Here is a 21,834-nt window from a genome sequence, read left to right as displayed (position 1 = left end):
CCTCTATCAAACATCACCAACAGACTGTGAAGCTGCATGTTCTTCCTCTCAGAGGACCATGGCTACAGAATTCTTAAGCATCCCTGTGGCTCACCTGAAGGTTCTCTTCATCCCCCAGATTTCAGGAGCATGCAGAAATGTTTGGGAATCAGCTGGGGAGGGTTTTCAGCGCCTGCACTATTCCCATCCCTGTGCTTGTTTTCTTGCTTTGGTCATTCAGTCAGCAGGGCTTAAAGGGCGCTGGCCTGGAGCTTCAAATCCATTCAAGCAGGACCTTCCCAGGGAGCCTGACTGAGCCCGTCACCTGGATGGGGACTATGCTTTCCAAACCTTTTCTATGCCTTATTTTTAAACAAAGAATTTTTTAACTCTTCTAAGAGTAACAAGGTAATGTTTTTTGGATGCCGAAATATCTCTGTGTTTTCAGTGACCTCTGGATTATATCAGACAAAATATTTCACAGGTGGTGTGGTTTCCAGTCATCAGAATCAGTCCCAGCTGCCTCTTTAAAAATTCGTGTTTTAATTTTTCCTTTTCCTTTCAGGTAATCTTGGGCAGGTGATTTTATAAGACATTTAGCACCCAAAGTCTTTGTTTCCCTCAGTAAGAAAAATGTTTTAAAAACAGAAACATTTGAGTATCACTATTAGCTTTTTTCATCTAGGGCTTTAAGTTTGATATTCAACTTTCGTGATGTTTAAACACATGGCCTAAGGTGGGGGGCCAGGTGAGGCTGAACTGTAAGGGCTCCTTTGAAAACAGGGCAGGAATCTAACGAAAGCTTGACAAATCCAAGCCTTCTATGTACATTTGGCAGTTCCTTTCCAAGGAAGTTTTCTCACTGCTGAAATGTTCTTCAGATACGTGTACCTCTGTGTCCCCCAGGGCTGGGCGGTTCACCCAGTCCCTCACTGTGTGATGCTCACTGTGGTTTCCTCTGCTGTCTGTGTTCCAGTCCCCGTCTCCTGGCAGTTCCTCACCCCTGGGTGCAGAGTCTTCGAGCACACCCCTTCATCCCAGTGACCCCACGGAAGCCTCCACAAATAAAGAGGTAGGGTACCATTTTGTTTCAAAAGCCATCAGCCCATTATGTCTTATTCTGTTTCTGGTTTATGCTTTCTCCAGCCTCCAACAGAGCTGCTGACCCAGATTACCCTGCGGAGAAAAATTCTGATCTCTCCAACGTGGAATTCGGTGATAAAGCCATGCCATCCAATTTGACAGCCGCTAGCCACAGGTGTCTATTTTAATTCATAAATAAAATGAAAAAGTCACTTCCTCAGGCACACTAGCCACATTTCAAGTGCTCAGTAGCCACACGTGACTAGTGGCTCTTGTACTGGAAGCAGGGATTACTAAACATTGCCATGATGGCAGAAGGTTCTCTTGGACATGGGACATCAAAAGCTCTGTTTAGCAGCATTCTTCCTAGAGGTGTTATGAGCCTCAGTGCCATGGCATTACAGTTGCTATGTGGTTTGGGAAATGGGCTGGTTTCTTAAATACTAACTTATTTCAGGCCCAAGTGAAATATCTTTCATGACAACAGGATGACTGCTTCCTTGCTTACCTGGGGTGGTTCCGGTTCACACCTGTTGTCCAAGCAGTACACCTGGTGAGCACCCCTTCTCACTTTTTAAAGCAGCAGCGCTGTCCAGGAGAACTTTCTGTGATGCAGGGAATGTTTTACTTCTGGACTGTCCCATATGGTAGACACTACCACATGTGCCTAGCAAGCCCTTGAGGTGTGGCTAGTGGCACTGAGGACATGAATTTTGCATTTTATTCCATTTAAATTACCTTAAATGGCTGTGTGTGGCTAGGGGCTGCTGGACAGTGCAGCCTTAAAGCATCCCTTTGGACAGCAAATCGTATGGTCACCCTACTGATGGAGGCCATGCTGAGCACTGGCAGAGAATATTTAAGAGAGAAGATGCTGCTTGCTCCCACTAAGGGTTCTGGGGCTAGAAATGGGCAGGTGTTTTTCCCCTGAGAGGGAGCCATTGCCCTCTCCAGCACCTGTTGTCCTTTTGCACCTGACTAACTGCTACCCTCACCTACTTATGAACTAGCAACAGGTAAACACTGGCCCACACCATCATCTGTGTGTGGGCTCAGCTCATTCTAAATATAGATGCTGCATAATCAACACTGAGGACATGCGTTAAAGAGCTAAACCACATAATGAATGATTGTCTCATTTTTCCTTCCTTTTGCTAATAATTTTCCATTAAATGCAATGGAAGAAAGGGATCTCCATTTTAACCTGAGTGGCAGATCGCTTCTAAAAGGAGTCTTGGTTAAAATTTACCCTTAAAATATCATTGAATTCACATACGTTTGCCATTAAATAATCATGCAGGGGAGAAGTATTTTTTTCATTAATCTATTCATATTAAACCAAACAAACGTGAGGAGGAGACCTTCTCTGAAATGGCACCAACATTAGAATTTAGATTTGAAATATGCTTTGTCCTTCTCTGGTCTTCATCAGGCCACAGGAACAGGAGTAATGGGCTTACAGTTTCTGCTGGCTCTGCATCCTACAACGTCACCTTGTACTTTATTCATAGCACACGAATAGGTAAGAACAAATGGCAAGAAGAAGAGCCACAGTGATACTAACAGTAATGAGAGTTACCATTTCTTGAGCATTTATGGCGTTCAGGCACCAGGCCAAGCAAGTCACATAGTATCTCATTTAGTCCTTAAAATACTTCTGCGAAGTAGGAATTAATGTCCTCATTTGTTAGTGGAGGAAGCTGAGAGGTTAAGTAACTTACCTGAGGTCCCAGATCTCACATGTGGTAGGGCCAGGTTTTGAATCCAGAGCTCCGGAGAGCCCAGGCTCTTAACACCAGAATCTGCTATCCCTGCGATGAAGAGTACTTGCAGGTCACACACTGAATGGACAGGGTAGCTTGTATGTTATTATTGCAGTTTTCAAGCCTCCGGGCTCTACACATGGTTTATGTGACCTCCTGGAACATCCCAAAGATTTGGCCTTTAACTTCTTGAATGTGGCTTTATTAATTCTTGAATGTTAAGGATCAACTAATGTTCATCTCTGTCCACATATGGGGAAACACAGGGCTAATCAGACATCTGAATATTCAGCGTTTGATTATTCATCAGATATAATAAGCAAGTTTCTCATTTGGCACACGTTTCTGCATATCTTTAGAAATAATGATGAAAATCCTCTTTGTGTGCAATAATTAGAGATTAGAGACTCTTTCGTTTCACAAAACTCTTTAAAAAAAATTTACTACCCCAGAGATTAAAGAAAGCCAGTCATGAGTTCATGAATAGAGAATAAGTGAATGTACCAAATGCCCTCCATTGTGACTCTAAATAAAACAGCAGCTTTTAGAGCCATAGACTAAAGCAATTCTTTTGTAGCATCTGCTAAAATCTAAATCTAATAGCCCAAGAAAATATAAATATAAATTGGCTTCTTGGTTGTACCTGGAGGCTAAACCATTTTGATACCAGCTGCAAATTCTGTCACTGGTTGGAGCAGGAATGAATTACTTATTCTTATTCCACTGAGGTTTGTGAAAGGAACCTAGGGGTAAGTACTTCTCCTCTGAGAGCTAGCATTTAAACTGCCATCCAATCAGGTTCTAGAAGGTTTCTAGCTGATTATATCCACTTCCCAAAGTATGCTTTGGGAGACTGACCTTTGCTATGCGGTTTTACTTAGTATAAGAAATTCCAGGGTTTTTAAATTACCTCTTTGTTTATTGGGTTCTTATTTTAAGGTAACACAATAATAACTTACGTAATGGATTTTTTAAACTAAAATACATCAGTAAGGGATGAAAGGAAGAGATAAAAACTGTAGCAATCATTTTTAGCACAGTTAGAGATCAGTGCAGCAAAGACATAAAGTGGAATAAAATTCTCAAAGGGAATTCTTAATTTTAGCATATAATCATTTCATTGGTGCCTTTACTAATCAGCAGTTTCTCACTTAGACACCCAAATTCTTAAGAATACAAATTGAGTCCTTTTTATTGCTATTACTGACTATGAATTTTGGTCGATGGGTTATTTTTTAAGATGCCAGACATCTCTCTGATTGTAGAATGTAGGATTTTTAGATTATCTAAAATATGAATGGGTGGTTCTGGGCTTTGGGTAACCTTTAATAATAAATGCATATGTTTATTCACACTTCACTTTTTGTAGCCAAAAATGGTTGACAACTGGTTAATATCTGTCATTGGTGATGTATTTATTTTTCATGTTGCACAGATGGCTGTGTTAATGCATTTTTCATCATGCTTTGCCCTTTTTGAAACCTCTTTGTCTTAATTACAGTCAAGAAAAAGCTTGGCTTCATTCCCAACCTACGTCGAAGGTAAGAGCTGAGAAGGAAATATTGAACACCGAGTCATTCATGAATCTTCTAGCATTTGGGGTACTGGAAGCCCTGGGCTGTAAGACGATAGTGGGGAAAAGAGACCACAAAGTCACCTATTCTCAGTCTTAAGTCTTAGAATCTTAGACTAAAACAGCAGTAGCCGTGAACCTCTCAAAGACCCTCCTCCCTGCCTTTGCTGATTCTGTCCAGGAGACTCTGAGGCTGGGGTGAGGCTGGGGGCTTTGCCCAGCCTAGAACTGGCCATATTGGATCCAAAACCCAAGTCTCCTTATCTCTAGTCCAATATACCTCTTGCATCCATCAAGGCCCATTCAAATGGGAATGACGTTTAACTAAGGGAGACATTTTGCTCTTCATTTAAAAAATAAATAAATAAAAAGACCTTCCCAGTAATTCCCATCTCTTGCTTGGATGAGCTAGTGATAGTAACATTTATCAAGCTCGCTCTTACTGTCTGCCAGGTACTGTTCTAAGCACTTTCTATGTAATAACTAATTGAATCCTCACATTGATCTTGTGAAGTGGGTTTTATCATTATCCCCATGTTATGCCTGAGAGAACTGAGGCATGCGGGGTGTGAGCAACCTTCCCAAGATCCCACAGTTAAGAGTAGCAGAGACAGGCTGGGAACCAGAAGTCTGACTCCACCATTCTCCCTGTAATCAATATCCGATGCAGTGCCTTTATTTTCTGCCACACAAATATTGATATTATGCAGGTCCTATGGATTCTGGCAATTTGCTTGTAGTTTGATGTTCCTGGCAATATCTTGTCACCTAGTTTTGTTGTAAATATATTCCAATGGTTTTTGGTTTCCCTATCTAGTTTTTTTGTTTTAGGTGGTGATTAAGAGAGAATAAAAAACTATGCTACTACTACCATCTTCTTAGAATCCTCCAAAGTAATTTTTTAATGCTAAACAAATTATGTAAATTTTTGTCTAACACCCTCCTCTGACTTCTCAATTCATTTATAATAAAATTACAATTTATTAACCTAAAAAAAATACCTGATGCAGGACTGCCACACATGGTTGTGCAGGTTGTTCACCGCACAAATGTATCCTGTCAACAGGCCTGGTGGGGCCAAAACTCAATCCAGGCTAGACATCCCAGCTTGAGGTCAGGCCACACAACTAGAGCATGCTACTGATCCTCTACCAGGGAGGACAGCAGATGATTTGGGGGGCAGGGTAGATTGTCATTTCCTTGAAGGAGGATTTTCTGGGGGCCAGAGGATGCCCAGACATCATGTCTGGCCTTTGGATCCTGTGCATGAACAGTTGGTGTGTTCCACTGCCCAAGAATGAATTACCTGGATTCATAAACCTACCTGAACCCTTGGGCCTGAAGCCCAGGACAAGCTCATAGGTTTGGTTGTTACTCAGGTTTCTTTCTTGAGTAACTTGGAAATTATTTCCACCATCTTTGCAAAGCTCTAAAACTCCACAAGAGTACCTTGGGGAGTTTTCAGAAGTTGACTGTTTCAGAATAATCAAAACTATTCTTCATATCCATTCCTCTAGGCCTAGAGATTTTCAAGCTCGGCATTAACATGAGTGTGAAGATATAACGTGTGTGCTCGTTCACCCACAGAGCAGCATAAAGGCATCACTGAAAAGGAAAACCTGCAATTCTTTGACTTACGACCATTATACCTTTTTTTTTTAACTTTTAAAAAATACACTAGCACTGAGCCTAAAATGAACTTATGAAATTCGGGCTGTTTTTTGTGAGTGTAATACTGTGACATTTGATTCTAGTCAGTTTCCCCAGAGGATAATTGACATAAGATCATATCTCAAATATATATTTGTTTAGGTCCAATATTTCTGTCTCTTGGCTGCCTGACATTTATACAGTCACTTAAATATTATCTGGATTGCTTTTAAACATATCTGCATATCCATACTCATTAGGGTTAAAGAAGGACCCTTTTCAGTAAATAGAGCTAAATCCACTGATGAATATATGATATTGGAAGTCCCATAGAGAAGATGTTGCATTTTTGTTTTTCTTTTAACATTCATTATTTTCACAAAATAAATGGAAGCTTTTTAAAAGTTGCTATTCCAGGTGAGACCTTTTTTTCCTCAATACCGGATTGTCAAAAATGATTATGTTTATGTAACATTATAAATCTATCACTGGAATTTGAGAGAAGACGGATAATCTCTTACTTTTTACAAGGCATAGTGTGGATCCAAACTTGTCCATGTATTATTTTAGTTTGACAGCGCTTCCCTGCTATATACCTAAAGTTGTACATTGTAAATGACCTGCATCCTTCTCATATCTATAAAAGCTTCAGGGTAGGAAGGGTGTAGCTGTTGAGAAGCATGTAAGTGACTGGTATGTGGTGGAGGCAGCTTTGGCTGTGTACCACTCAGTGTTTATCCAGAGTCTTTCTCAGAAAGATTGAGAATCAGAAAACTAACAGGTTTCCTGACTTAATTACTACACACACGCTTTGTGAAGGCCTTTCCTAAAACATTGTTAAATTTCATTTTTTCCACCACCAACTTGGTTTTAGGAAAATGAATAGATTACTTTAAGGCTGTACCCTGATAAGTAGCTTATCATGGGAAGCAGCTGTTTAAGCTCAAGATGAGCTGGATGTGTAAGGATAAAGATAAAAACCATTTCAGATTAGCTCTCCAAGAGGAAAAAGCAAATGTTTCCATTTCAAGTTATCTAATTTAAGACCCTGAGGTCTTAACAGTGGGTTAAAAAGTATATTTTAGTCTTTCCAAATATGGCATTCAAGCCAAAGAAAATACATATATTTTCATTGCAGAATTAAAACGCCTTTCTTAGCACATCTGTTGTAAAGTTATGTATTATTCCGAAACATGTTTTAATTTCCAGTAGGGTTTACAGGTGATTGTGGTTAGAATCAGATGCCCCCATTTTAAATATTTAAAACTAAGGTTTGATTTAAAAGGCTGGTGAATGAGAACAGAAAATTCCAATTTTCCTTGGAGTTGATATGTATGTAGATGCAGGCCGGGAACATTATAGCCTGTAAGTCAGCAAGGTTAGCAGCATGAGACCATGGCTTTAGGGTAATGTTACCTGTCTTGCAGATTTCAGGTTAGAGGCTATCTTGGGAATCCAAACATTTGGCAACAAATACTCATTTTTCTGATTTATAAAATTTGTTTCCCCCATTATGGATAAAATGGAAGGGGGCGATATGCATGGGTGGCGAGTAAAGGAACTGCTATAAAATGAGTTTTTCTAATAAGACGGCCTTCTGCTCACCTAACCATTTGTCCAGCAAACATTTATTTGATACCCACTGGGTGACAGACACTGACTAGACACAGGAGAGCCAGAGATGACTGTGACATGCTCTTTGTCCCAAAGAGCTCGCAGTCTAACAGGCAAAACAACATCCTTTGTCACTGAATTTTATGTTTCATGTTTAAATAAATATTCACATTGTTTCTCACAATAAATGGACTGGCTGAAATAAGCTTCTCTAAGAAGAAATTGTTCCTTCTATTTGCAAATGAGGGCTGAGTGAAGGTAGACCAGAGAGATGCTCTAGACTCGCAGGTTGATGCACCTGCTCAGGGGTCTCTGGAACTGGCCCACCTGTGCTGGAGGTGAGCGGCGGGGGAGAGGTGGTGTGATCGGGGGGTAGAGGGTGGCTTCACTCACCACTGTGGCTCTGTGTGTTACAGTTCCTGGACCTTGTGACCCTGAGGACTTGATCGATGGAATCATTTTTGCTGCCAATTACCTTGGCTCCACCCAGCTTCTCTCAGACAAAACCCCCTCCAAAAACGTGCGCATGATGCAGGCCCAGGAAGCAGTAAGCAGGATCAAGGTGAGGGGGCACCGTGTGCTCCGAGGGGGGCGGTGGGCAGATGTGGGCGCCTGAGCCGGCTGTAGTGGTCACCCCACACCTCATGTCCTGAGCTTAGAGGAGAGGAGATTGAGATGACATGGCAGGCAGTGCTTACACACGTACCTGCCAACAGTTCTAAACAGAAAAAAGATTTCCAAAGTATGGTTGTTCTTAATGGCCAGTCTTGAGGAAAAAGTGATAAGCTTTGAAAAGTTGAAAAGATGAGGAAGGATAACATTTTAAGTATTATATTTCCAATATAATATCTGAGTGCTGTATCACTGTATTTCCTTGTACAGCTAGAGACCAGTGACTAAAACGTCCGTGATACAATGTGGTTCCAACTAACTGTCATTGCATTTGAACCGGTTGATCCTGTTCAAGCTAGATTGAACTAGCTTGCTTCACCTAAAACGAGCCATTTGATCAGATCTACCCTGGCTAGTCTGAACCAAGTCAGTGCAAGGGTAACTCAGTGCAAACCAGTCATAACCTGTTTGAATCTGTCTTATCAAGATTTAAAAGGAGCGAGCCTATCTGATCCCTGAAGAAGCACTTATGTCTAGTTTAAATCATTCACAGCTAGTTTGAACCAGCCAGAACTGGTTTGATCCCATAGAAATGCAGAGCTCTAGAATCTCCACCACGATGCTAGTGCCACCTAGAACCATGGACAAGCCAAGGGCAACAGGGACCCTTATGGTGCCATCATGTAATTCAAGTGCCATTAAGTGCCACCAGCACCTAGAACCCCTGAGGCTGTTTCCCTGTAGAGCCACAGGTATTGCATCACCATTGAAATCAGAGCCGGGTGTTTCGAGTGAGTTGGAATAGGTTATGACTTCCCAGATTTGGTTCTGTCTGGTGTCCATTGGTCAGAATCAACTCCCTCCTCAAGGGACCAGTCCCTTTTTCATGTCTTCTCTCTCACACATCCCCAAATTCCATCCTGGGCTTTGTGTGGCATGTGGGATGAGAAGCACGAGTAGAAGGCCGTACGTGAGAGTCCTTACTGTCTCCATCAAGGGAAAAATAGTTCTTGAGCACTTATGTGTGCAAGGCTGTGCAAGGTCTCCTGAGGGAGGGAAAATAGTGATTTATAAAGTGAGATCCTTACCCTCAAGCTCAGCAGCACAAATGAGAAGTGAACCAAGCCAGCGCATGTGCAGGGGGTGCCAGAGGAGGAGAGAGGGGTGTCAGGTACTAAGGGCCACAGGAGTGCGGAGAGACCTTGAGAGGTGAGATGCTGCCTGAAAGCCCAAGGGAGGGGAGAGCAGCAACCACAGAGGTCACAGAGGTCACACAGCAGGGGCCGTGCTACTGGTCCTCTGGGGCTGATTCCCATCTTATTCACATGCGCAGGCTGTGCCATGCCCTGAATATGAAACAAGGTCAGCGCTGGCCCTTCCCTTCACTACCCATCACAGCACAGTAAGCCCACACTGCAACTTTTGATAATATTATTGACATTTTAGGAAGTAGGATGGATAAGCCAGAGAGTAATTTACAGCTACATCTTACCCCCAGAGATGCATCTTATCCTGCGACTCCCAGCAAGACAACTCCCTGGCAATGTATCAAGCTGACCTTCCTGCCCTCCGCATCTTTCAGACTCAGTAATGCTGCTGGTAGAACATCAGGTTCCTGTTGAGCTGCCCAGCCAAGCTTGGCCTGATTCTTTTTCACTGTCTCCGTTATCTTAAAGAGGTGACATTAATACCCACAGATGTCCCCACAGCCTTCTCCATCTTAATGTAGTATCTCCCAGGCACAACGTTCAGAACAAGAAAGCACAAACCTCTCTGAGAGAAGGAGCTGCTTTTCAGGCATTGTCCTGCCTTATTTCATACAGAGCAGAAAACTTTAAAAACATAGTCTTTAGGGACGTACTTCTGACCCCTCCCGTCCCACAGTTTCCAAATATGTTATGATTTTGTTACATTAACATTTGCTAAGTAAACCCCCAGAGTGCCAGATGGTGAGCAAAGTACCACAAGAGAAATTGAGATAGAGAAGTTTATGACTCACAGGTCCTGGAGGAACTATCTGCACACCTGGAGGGGCCACGTGGGGAGGTCAAGGCAGGACCTGGGCATAAGCCTTTCTTTATTGGGGTCTGTGGGTGGAATGCTTTGAGGTTGCCAGACTAAGGCCGGATTGTTCACTTCAAACCAAAATGGGGTTTTGGTGAGCTCCATGGGGGTCTTACCTAAGGGGCACCAACGGGGAAGGCCCTGGGAGGCAGGGGGAGACTTGTTCACAAGGGCCATCGAGGGGGTCCTTTCAGGAGCTTACATTTGCATGTGACTCTGCGGGCCGCTCTCCACAGCATTTGCTTGCATGAAGGAGCTAATGTCATTTTAAGGCCCACGCAAGCTGCTTGGCCAAACCAGATGGATGCTGAGGCAGTAATACCGTGGAGTAACTTAGCTGAACTCTTAACCCAGCACTTAGTTTCCCAGGTTAATGGTACTGTTAGCTCCCCCAGGGTCAGTGGGTGTGCAAGGGCCCAGAGTGGTTCTCTGACAGACAGGGACCCCCTGTCAGAGAACCATGTGTTTGGAAATGGGGTGGTGCTTTTGGTTGTCACGGTGTCTGGGACATTTATATTGGCATTAGTGGCCAAAACCAGAGATCTTTGATACCCTGTAATGTCCAGAACGGAGCCACATGACAAAGATTTATCTCCTCCAGAATGCCAGAGCACTTCCCTGTCAAGGAACACTACCAGGGCCCATTCAGATGAATCCTCCAGAAAAAGCAACAGTCCACCCCCAGATAGTACTGAAGACCCTTGAGACCAAAAACTGCATGTTGCTTTTAGATGAGTTTTTCCTAGGTTCTGTTTACTGGCCTCCTGACAGGTCCCCTTGACTCCTACAGCTAGAGTCTCTCTGTCTTTCCCCTGCCCTGTGACACGTATGTGTACTCAGTGACCTTGAGGGGAGAGCAGGCACAGACACATCACCTGAACGTAGAGCAGCGCTTAGGAAAGACGCCGCATCCCAGTACCAGATCCTGCCCAGTGCCAAGTGTTCTGTGCATTTTCTGATTTCCACAGTGGTTTCTGACAGTGTTTTTTTCCCTTCTTTAAAGTGCAGCTCCCTAATGAAAAACCAGAAAGCTTACTTTGAATCTTCAAAGGATGGGTATCCAGAAGTTCCACAGGTCATTTGAACAAAAAATTAGATGGCTTTGTCAATCAGAACAGGCAACACAGAGGCTGTCTGATTATAAATCCATTTTAGACCTGCCTAGAGCAGAGAAAGCATTTGGAAAACATATATTTATTTTTACAGCAAATTACTCTAGTGTGAGGAATTCATTATAGAGTAGTAAGATTAAATGGTTGCATTTCATTTATAAGTATCGTTTCACAATGTGCTTCTTGCATCTGAAGGAACTGTTGCCTAACATTATATATTTTCTGCCTCATGTTCCTTTTACATCCATTTAAATGCCTGTCAGATTGTTTGCCTTTACACCCAGCCTGACGCTTTTTCAAATTGTAGGTGGAGAAGGCTGCGTCTAGAACCCATGGTTTATTTCCACACCCCCTAGAAAGTTACCGTCAGGATCGTGCACAGAGACTGCATTGCGTGCACAGGGAACCGAGGGGCCGAGCGCATTTCTCCAGATCACTCGGGTGGTCTCAAGGGGAGCGTGCACTGCGGTGCCCACACAAGCTCCCTTCTCTGAGGGAGGTGGTGCCATGCTGTTTCCTAAAGAGAGGCTGCCCTTTCAGGAATGAGTTACTCTGGGCCACCTCTGGAGACATGCAGAACAGAATGAGGCTGCAGAGTTTATAGCCACGTCCATCCAGGAAGGAAGGGGGAAAAATGTACTTGGAAGTCCATTCAGTAATAACCTCACCACAAACTGATGAGTAATTCCTGGCTTGGTGCTCTCACCTGCACAGAGACAGAGGAGTTTCCTCCTTTCTTTTTCCGATTCCTTCTTCCCTTCCTCCCCGCAGGGATCCCATCTTGCCCCTCTCTTTCCTCTGCCTGCATTGTTTGTTTGACCTGATGTGGATGCCAGTGAGACCTACCTCACCAGGAGTCCAGCTGTGGCTGTGTGTTTTTGGTGCTTTCTTTCTGAGCAAGCACTGAACCTGATGTTTGGGTTTCCATTTCAAAGCAGGCTTTAATTTCTGGTCTGTCCATCCATTACATGGTGCCTGTCACGTAGCACCAACCGTGGACTGGAATTGAATAATGATACTGAATTTACACTTGGAGTCTTAAGAATTATGATTTTCCTAATTTAACAAAGAATGTATAGGTTTATTTGCCAAAATGGGAGGCGAGTTTGGAGTTGTGGTTTGGCTAGGGATGAATTTGGCTCAAAAAGCAAACTGTCCCTATGCAGGATCCTGTGATAGGCATCTTAGGAGATAAAAATCAACCAATTCCTTGACCTTGAGAAACATGCATTTTAATAAGGGAGCCAAGAAGAGTGTTTAGGTAACAGTAATACAAGGCAGGCTGAGGAACCTGAAATTAAAAGACATTTCCATCCACCAAAATGTAAGAAATAAGGTGCATCTGAATGCAATAGCAGAATTACAGGACATCTGCCATTTTTTTTTAAGTTTTTTTTTTTCATCTTTGCACCCTCCCTAATATATTCTTTCTGCCTTTGTTCCTAATTTTTGAGAAGTAGTAATATCCTTCCAGGAAGCTTCCCATATGATTTAGAAATGCATTAGAGCAATGGTCCTCAAAGTGGGACCTGGGAATTTGTTAGAAGTGCAGATTCTCAGGCCCCACCCCAGTCAGAAACTCATGGGGGTAGAGACCAGGAATCTGTTTTCAAATAAGCCCTCCAGGAGACCGTGATGTATGCTATAGTTTGGGAGCCACTGCCTGAGAGACGGGTGGATCATCCAGCCTGAAGGAGCCTCTGTTCTCCAGCTGTGCTCTGCACGTTGCGGTCAAGCCGAGGGCTTCTCTCTGATGGGGTTCCATTGGCAAATAAGCGCAAGAAACGCTGCCAAACAGATCTTTTTGGGTATTTGCCACATGTGTTTTCCTATTAAAGGCTCTGAAAAGTCCTGTACTGAGGAAATTTAATTCAGTTTGTTTAACCAGAAGCTTCCACAATTACTTGAACGCAGAATACATTATCGCTGTGGTGGTACCTGATAGTCTTGTTGCTAGGATTCTTTTAAACATGTTTTAGGGAAAAATACTGGAGAGAGCTTTGCCCTACATGCTATCAGTATCAAAAGTGCACTATGCAGAGACAGCCCCCCGCCCCAGCCCAGGGTGGGAATCCTGCCTTAACCCTACCTAGAGAACCAAACGGGAAGCCAGTGCAGCTAGCTCACTCGCCTCCCTTCCTCTCACTACATCTCCGTGCTTCGTTCCACCCTCATTCCCACTTCATTCTCTGCTCCTCAGCCGGAAGACGGGGTGATGTGCTAAATTCTGCCTGAGCCGTAGAAACTGCTTCATGTCCATGCAGAGTGTGGTGTGTTTGTCTCCATTTTCTTTCTCCATTTGTGAAGCTCACAAATGGCGTTTTGATATTTTTTGATCCATGCATTTTTGTAAGAAGCATGCATTATCAAATGTTATTCTGTCTTTACTAGACTGCCCCAAAAGATCAGATTTTTCCATTCTTTTATAGAGAGATTTTCTTTAAGCGTTAAAAATTATGCTTTAATTGTAGAATGAAAATTTCTATCAGTGTAGCATTGTCTAAGCCATCTGATTTCCCATCTGACTTGAGGTCTGTGGTTGATAAAGACGATATTGACACTGGTAGCAGACCCTTCACGTACATGATCTCATTTACTCCTCCAAATGGAGGGAGTGGGGAATCCTGTGAGGTAGGTATCATTAACCCCATTTTACAGACAGCCTTAGAAGTTTATAGATGAGAAACTTGTCCAGATGGCACAGTAGCAATTTGGAATATAGAGTGAGATTTCCGGGGTTTGAATATCTCTTCTGCCACTTAATAGCTGTGTGATCTCGGGCAAGTTAATTAGCCTCTCTGTGCCTCAGTTTCCTCTCCTGAAAGATGAGGATAATGTAGCGCCTACCTCACAGGGTTGTTGTAAGCTTTTACATTGGTACACATGAAATGCTTAGAAGGATACTGGCGTATACCAAGTGCTCAGTAAATGTCAGCTGGGGAAGGAAAAGCTAGAATAGCCAGGAGGATCCCCGGCATAACTAAACTTAAAGGGTCTTAACAACAGCAGATACCCAGTACACATTGCAGATCGAGTGATAGGATGGACAGTGCTGCAGTATGTCCTGTGCACCACAGCCTGCTGGTGGTAAGCAATAATCAGTCTCATGAAACACAAGGATTTAAATGGATGTTGTCACTCCCTGCTTCAAGATGCATGCTGGCCTTAAGGCTCTCTTAGACCTTTCTCTGCTGTTCCAGCTTCTCATTCTGACCCCAACCCCATCATCATTTCCAATGTTATGTCTAAATTTTTAATTTGTTTCAGGGCACTTGAATATCATAAGCGATTTAAAGGTGGTGTCACTCTGAGTGCATAAAATATTTTTAGCTTCATAAAAATTGTCTCAGAATGCCTTTCATGAAACTCAGTTTGCCTTTTGGATTCTCTTCCTCATCACCCATTCCAGTAAAAAACAGAATGTGGGCATTCCAGTAAGGTGGCAGACTTACTTTCCTTTGAAAAGGGCCCTTTCAGATCACTCTTCCTGAGAGTGAAGAATTTTGACCAATAGCTATTAGGTTTTGGTATCAAAAATAATGGAAATTTATATATTACTGCCATATCATTCAGGGGAGGTAGTAGAAGACAAACAGATGTTAGGATCTCACAGCAGTTGTTTATCTTGAGGATTATAACTGGTGCAGATCAGAGCATCCCTGGCAGAACTCTGAGATTCCACCCCGTAATCTGTGGCACAGCATCAGCACAGGGCCACTCCTCAGATGTGCACGTCTTTCCACCGTCATGTACAGTGGTTAGGATGATGCCTGCAGTTGCTGCCTTCAGACTTTTCCAGAGTAGGCTGTTCACCACGAACTCATGACCACCTGTACAAGCTGTGGGGTGGCTCTGTGGGAGTGGGGCTGCCCTAGTCTCCCGGGTGCACCAAGATTAGCCATTTGGTGTTTGGATAGCTGACTCATCCAGTTTCTCCACGATGAGGTAGTACAGACAACACATTTAGTCACTAATCAAATAGTGACATGCTGCTGAGAGCAAGAGCTTTCCCACCAGGTGAGTACCAAGGATATGAGGGCGCAGCTCTCCCTGTACCCCACCCCCATCCGCACAGCAGTTACATGGTTTGGCCATTGACTCACCATCGTTTGAGCAACATCTGTGTATATGTACCAAGCCCTACCAAAGCCAAGAGGTTGCACCCTGACATAGGCAGATTATAATCATCTAACATCATAATCATATAAGAGCAAACACAAAGAGAGTGCTTATAATGCACCAGGAACTGTTCTGAGAGCATTGTATATACAGTTGACCCTTGAACAGCACAGGTCCACTTATATGTGGGTTTTTTTCAGTAGTAAATACTACAGTACTGTATGTTCCAAGACTGGTTGAAGCTGTGATTGGTTGAATCCGAGGATGTAGAACTGTAGATACAGAGGAACTGAACTGTGTATACAGAGGGCCAACTGACTGTAAGTTATACGCAGGTTTTTGACCCTGCGGTGGTTTTGGCGCCCCTAATGCACACATTGTTCAAGAGTCAACTGTATTCATTTTATCCTCACAACAGCCCTATGAAGTCGATACTGTTTTTACCCTCATTTTACAGTTGAGGAAACTGAAGCACAGAGAAATGAAGTGGCTTGTTCCAAGTCACACAGCTAGTAGGTAGCAGAGCCAGAACTCAGTTTTAGACAGTCTGGCCTCAGTTTCTATTTTTATCAACTATTCTATTTGAATAAATATTACATCCATTTCTATGTAGGTATAGGCTCTATTAATGTTACACAAATTTAAGGCAAGAAGTATTACTAGAGATAAAGAGGGAGAACAATTCAGAAATCAGTAACAAAAAGATAGCTAGGAAATCTTCAAATATATTAAAATTAAGAAGAACACAGTTCTAAATAATGTTCAAAGAAGAAATCACAGTGGAAATTAGAAAGTGTTTTGAATGAATTGATAATTAAATTGCAACATCAAAATTTGTGGGATACTGCTAAAGCAGAGATCAGAGGAGGCTCACAGTCTTATATAAATATATCAGGAACGAAAAAAGTTTGAAAATCCATACTTTAAGTTTTCCTCTTAAGCTAGAAAAAAAATGGGCAAACTAAAGCCAAAGAAAAAAGAAGGAATAAAGGTACAGGCTGAAATCAGTGAAATAGAACACAGGCATACAGTAAAGGAAATCAACAGAATCAAAAGTTGGTTCTTTGAAAACATCAATTGCAGTGAAGTATAAGAAGCACCTCAATACATGTCCTTCCTACTACTGCCCCTGGCAGCTACTAAATTCTGATCTAGGAAATCAATTATAGAGTGGGATTTTTTTGTCAGTCCTCCTCCCACAGAAATGCTTTATACCGCTGTCAATATTAGTTTGTTGATTCCCTTTTCAACTGAGTCTCTGCAAATTCTTTTCTAACTGTTCTCCTGTCTCTGTTTGTTCCATGCTAAGCAGATGGCCCAGAAATTAGCCAAAAGCAGGAAGAAGGTGCAGTACAAACAACTTCATCAGCTTGGTGTTATGCCTGTTTTTTTTTTTTCCCCATTTATTTACGTTTTGCCTTTTTTCTTATTTCGTGTTTTTGTTTTCTGCATCCAGCAAGTTTTTGTTCAGATTTCTTTTTGAACCGCCCCATAAGCCAACGTTTCTCAAAACTCAGTTGCCCAAAGTGGCTGTTTTTCTGTTGCTCATTAGTCATCTCACTCCAGAGAAATGACAGGGAGCAGATTGGGGATGCTGAAGGGATCCTGCAGTAGTGTGCAAGTGCCCACCATTCAGGAGCATTCACGTGGCAGGGACCTGGGTCTGCTCAATTCTAGTCATGTTTGATTTGTGGATTTGTCAGATTGCTGGATGCAAAAAAGAAAACTCGCTAATAACCACACGTGTGCAGAATCAAGCCCTGAGTGAATCAGACTAATGTGCTTTTTTGGTTGTGAAGCTTCTAGGTGCTTATGAGCTACCCATGGGACACTGAGGCATTGGGGCTCGCTCTTACTGGGGTAGCTTCAGGAGTGGGTACTGCTTCTGTGGTGTGTGGTATGTGGGAACACGACGACCCTCTTACCACAACTGCCTTGTTTGCACCTGCTGTAAGCATTGTCCCCCAGGAGCAAACTCTGACTTCTCCAAGGTCCTGGGGGTATGCGTCAGTTGCCCTTGTTCCTTCAATCTGTTGGGCTCTGAAACCCTTGCAGACAGTGCCATTCACGACCATTGTTCATGGAGTCAGATATACTACAGTTACTGCTTCCATGGCAGAAGAAGCAAGGAGGGGTCCGCATTTCTCCCTGTAACCTGGAGATGCTCACTCCTGTCCCCGTGTCATCCTCTGTGTGGTCCCTTCAGCTTTGGCAGTCTAGTTCTGAAGTCTGCATCGCTGTTCTGGTGACTGTGTCTCAATGCCTCTGTGTATGAGCTAACCTTGCCTGCACGCACCTGGGTCAGAGTAACGTACTGAGCTTTCTCTTGGTGCATTTTCCTTCTCAGGCTCCTGAAGGTGAATCTCAGCCAATGACTGAAGTGGATCTCTTCATTTCTACCCAGAGAATCAAAGTATTGAATGCCGACACGCAGGTATTAGCTGGCTCCCACCTTCCTCGGGGGTGAAGCTTAGCATGACAACTAGGAGACTGTGCCCTTGTCTGTAGAGCAGCTGGCCCCAGATGCTGGCTTCCACACAAGCTAGAAGGTTGTGTATGCAGTGCCTGCTGCCGGGCTGGGGGCTGGGGGATGGGAAGGGACTTGGTAGGGAGGATTGGGGCTATTAAAGATCAAAGAAAAAAATAAGTCTTGGATATTGTTTGCTAATAATTCTCATAAGTTTTTTTGTTTTGTTTTGTTTTTTTGCGGTAAGCGGGCCTCTCACTGTTGTGGCCCCTCCCACTGCGGAGCACAGGCTCCGGACGCGCAGGCTCAGCAGCCATGGCTCACGGGCCCAGCTGCTCCGCAGCATGTGGGATCTTCCCGGACCGGGGCACGAACCCGTGTCCCCTGCGTCGGCAGGGGGACTCTCAACCACTGCGCCACCAGGGAAGCCCTCTCATAAGTTTTTATCAGAAGATTCATGAACAAACTAGCCTTTTAAGAAATTTTGTTTAAAATCACACACACACACGCACACACACAATACAATCATCCAATCATCACATGCAGATTTTTTATTTTTTAACTTCCCCACCAGAGATTCTACTGGTTGTAAAATGATTGAAATTCCTTTTCACATACTACAGACCACTTCCTGCTGTGGGTTATCACAAGCCAAGGGAATTGCTCCCAGGCCTGGGCGGGCTCATGTAAGTCTGCCAACAGGGTGTTTGCAGCGAGCTCCCACGTGTGGACCGCACTTGGCTGGGCTGTGGGGTGGCAGGCTGTCTCATGGGTCATTAGATGCCGCACTGGACATACCATCCTCTCCCTGCTGCCTTCCAGGAGACAATGATGGACCACCCTCTGAGGACCATTTCCTACATTGCAGACATCGGGAACATCGTTGTGCTGATGGCCCGCAGGCGGATGCCCCGCTCCAACTCCCAGGAGAACGTGGAAGCCTCCCACCCATCCCAGGATGGAAAAAGGCAGTACAAGATGATCTGCCACGTCTTTGAATCTGAGGACGTAAGGGTGGCCTCCCTTCCATGTGATCTGGGCTGCCCTTGGGTGGCCAGGTTCCCTCTAGTTCTCAGAACCTTAATCATATGTGAGACAAATACTTATTGAGCACTTAGTATGTGTCAAACACTGTTCTAGTGCTAGGGATATAAGGCTGAGTAAAATAGACAAGATACTCATTGTAAAGGTTGTAGAGAGACAGAAAACAAATAGATAAATATACTTAATATAAAGTTAGGTAGTGGAAGGTTTGATAAGGAAAAACTAGGTCAAGGGATAGAGGGGCCAGGGGCTTTTTCAGGTAGAGTGATGAACAAAGTCCTTTCTGAGGTGACATTTGAGCAGAGACCTGAGTAGAGTTGAGAGTGAGGAAAGAGCAGGTGCAAAGGCCCTGAGACAGGGGCCTGCTGACAGAGGTTGAGGAAAGGCAAGGAGGCAAGCCACTAGAGAGGACAGAAGGGTGGGAAGAATTCAGCCAGACCCACAGGGGCCCGAACAAGTCTCACCTGGCCACTAGGGCATTTGGGGAGGACAGTTCTTGGATGTGCAGGACTGCCCTTTCCTAACAGGAAAGTTAGCATCCCTGACCCTTCCCACCAGATGGCAAGAGCACCAGCCACTCACTCCTTAGCAAAACCAGCTGCTCTTCCAGTCACAAAGCTAGTGATCCCTAACGCCCATCTCTCCAGGTGATAAAGTCAGCAGAGGAAATCAGCGTACAACAGAGGTGGGGCCCATTCTTCCATTCAGCCTTCTTACCCAGTTGTCCCTGGAACTGCAAGCGAGAACACCAGGCTTCAAGCTGTGTTAGCATCATGCTTCTCCCAAAGCTCGACAGGCCTTGGAAACTCCCTCTGGGCCTTGTTTTTTTTTTTTTTTCTGGCCAAACCATGAGGCTTGCGGGATCTTAGTTCCCCGACCAGGGATTGAACCCAGGCCCTCGGCAGTGAAAGCACAGAGTCCTAACCACTGAACCACCAGGGAATTCCCCCCACGATGGTTTTGAACTACAAAGCCTCCCCGGGAGGGCCGTGTTGGTGCCGTTGACTGGTCTAACTTTTCCTCCTACCACAGTGGAGTAAGCTGTATTTCTCATATTGAGCAGGGAACCCTTATATACTTAAAGAAAATTGCCTACAGTAGCCTTGGCTCCTTAAAAGGGACCATTTTTCTCCAGAAGAGTGTTCATCCAGCTGCTTTAAATGGCCTTCCTCTGAGAAGTTAGGAGTCTGAGGTGAGCTGCTTTTCTCCAGGGAAACAGAGCTGACATGGCTGAAGCCACAGACAGGAGGAGACGCTTACACTTTTGTACCATCTTTTACTTGTCTGGTTCTCTAGAAAGCAGCCCCAGGGACACAGTCACTGAGAAGGCAGAGAGCTTGAAGCACCTGTCCTGGCCATTCTCCCCGCTTTTCCTTTAAAACTGAGGCCAAACCTGCAAACTGGGAGGAAATGAGTTTAGACGGTTCTCGGAAAGTTCCAAAGGAGTTACATTTAGAATCTTAAGTTTCATGTGTCCTGCTGGCACGTGAAAAGGTGGAGTTAGCTCTGCTCACCAGACATGAGGGTCCCGGTATGACCCTCTGCCACCTCCCTCTGGCTTGGTGCTCCTAAGGAAGGCTTTCTTTCCCTTGGGGCTCCTTTGGGTCTGTAGGGGGGAGATGATGAAGAGGAAGAATGAGGAAGCAAGAGTGGACCTGGGAATCTTACTGCTTTGCTTCCAAAGCCCAGGACAGAAGGGGGAGAGCATGGGCTGCAGAACTGGGAGAACTGGATGTGGATCCCGTCTCCCATTCTACAGAAGCTCAGGCTGTGCAGCTGCTGAGCTTCTGTAGAACAGGCTGCCGTGCGGCTCAGGTGGACACGGCAGAGATATCAGTAGCCTGTGTGTGTTTGCCCAGTGCATGCACGCGTGACGGGAGGACCGCTGGCCGTGTTCTCAGATACACTTTTTTTAGTTCGTCTGTTCACACGAGCCTGTGATGCCCACGGTGATGCCTTGGCAGGAGGCAGCATGGTGGTCCTTGATGTGACTAGTGGCAGGTGACGTCACCAGATTCTCAGAGTGAGAAAAGTTGAGCATTTCTTTCCCCACTGCCAGCCACACAGAAGTTTCTGATATCACAGTTAATTAGCTGCTTTCAGCAAAAATTACCAAAGGTGGGGAAAGGAGGAGTGGAGATTAGAGTTGTGTGTGTTTGAAACATTGCCCTAGAGCTTTTTATTGTTTTGCGCGCTTTCTACCCACTATTATTAGACAGCAGCAGTCCCAGTGGTGGGCAGGAGGTGGGCTCCGGAATCAGGCTGCCAGGATTCTCAGCCCCCATCCCCACCCCAGCTTAAGCTCTCAACCTCTTTTTCCTGATCTGCCCAATGGGAGCAAATAAAACAGATCCGAAGTCTAAGAGCTCTGAGAAACAAGGGATTTTTGTACTCAATTGGTTGATAAACCTGCTTTGAGCTGCCATGAGACACTTTATAGGATTTGTCCCGCTTACCGTGAATCTTACACATTTGTTGCAGGAACATTACTGTGTTTAGGCACTTCTCCAGGCTCTAATGGGGTTTTTACACAATGTATGATAAATGCACCCTGTTACCTTTCTAAAATGTGAACATTTCTGAATTCTGAAACACTGCCTTCAGAGCTTAGGATGAGGGCTTATGGACAAGTCATACTTAACGTCTTAGACTTGCTGTGAGGATTTATGTGACGGTGCTTCTACAGCATTTAACACAGCACAGGCTCAGTTGCTGGTGTCTCTCCCAGGTTGTAATGTTGGTTAGTTAATGCAG

At 44.2% G+C, this 21,834-nt stretch overlaps 1 protein-coding gene across 2 annotated transcripts in view; it reads left to right on the top strand.

Moving 5' to 3' along the window:
* Nucleotides 1-21,834, top strand: part of APBA1 (amyloid beta precursor protein binding family A member 1) — a 225,990-nt gene that overhangs the window by 186,521 nt on the left and 17,635 nt on the right. The window contains exons 3-8 of one of the 2 annotated variants that reach the window (XM_081237622.1): nt 956-1,051; nt 4,327-4,366; nt 8,079-8,224; nt 16,882-16,914; nt 17,917-18,003; nt 18,859-19,044. In XM_081237622.1, the coding sequence (XP_081093748.1) occupies nt 956-1,051; nt 4,327-4,366; nt 8,079-8,224; nt 16,882-16,914; nt 17,917-18,003; nt 18,859-19,044 (588 nt within the window). The remainder of the gene's footprint in view (nt 1-955; nt 1,052-4,326; nt 4,367-8,078; nt 8,225-16,881; nt 16,915-17,916; nt 18,004-18,858; nt 19,045-21,834) is intronic. The other variant, XM_081237623.1, reaches the window with a different exon arrangement.

The sequence above is a fragment of the Mesoplodon bidens genome (genome assembly GCF_964165515.1).
Source record: "Mesoplodon bidens genome assembly, chromosome: 6".
NCBI lineage: Eukaryota > Metazoa > Chordata > Mammalia > Artiodactyla > Ziphiidae > Mesoplodon > Mesoplodon bidens.
The sequence above is the reverse complement of the archived record's forward strand: the minus strand, read 5'-3'. Positions and strand labels throughout refer to the sequence as shown.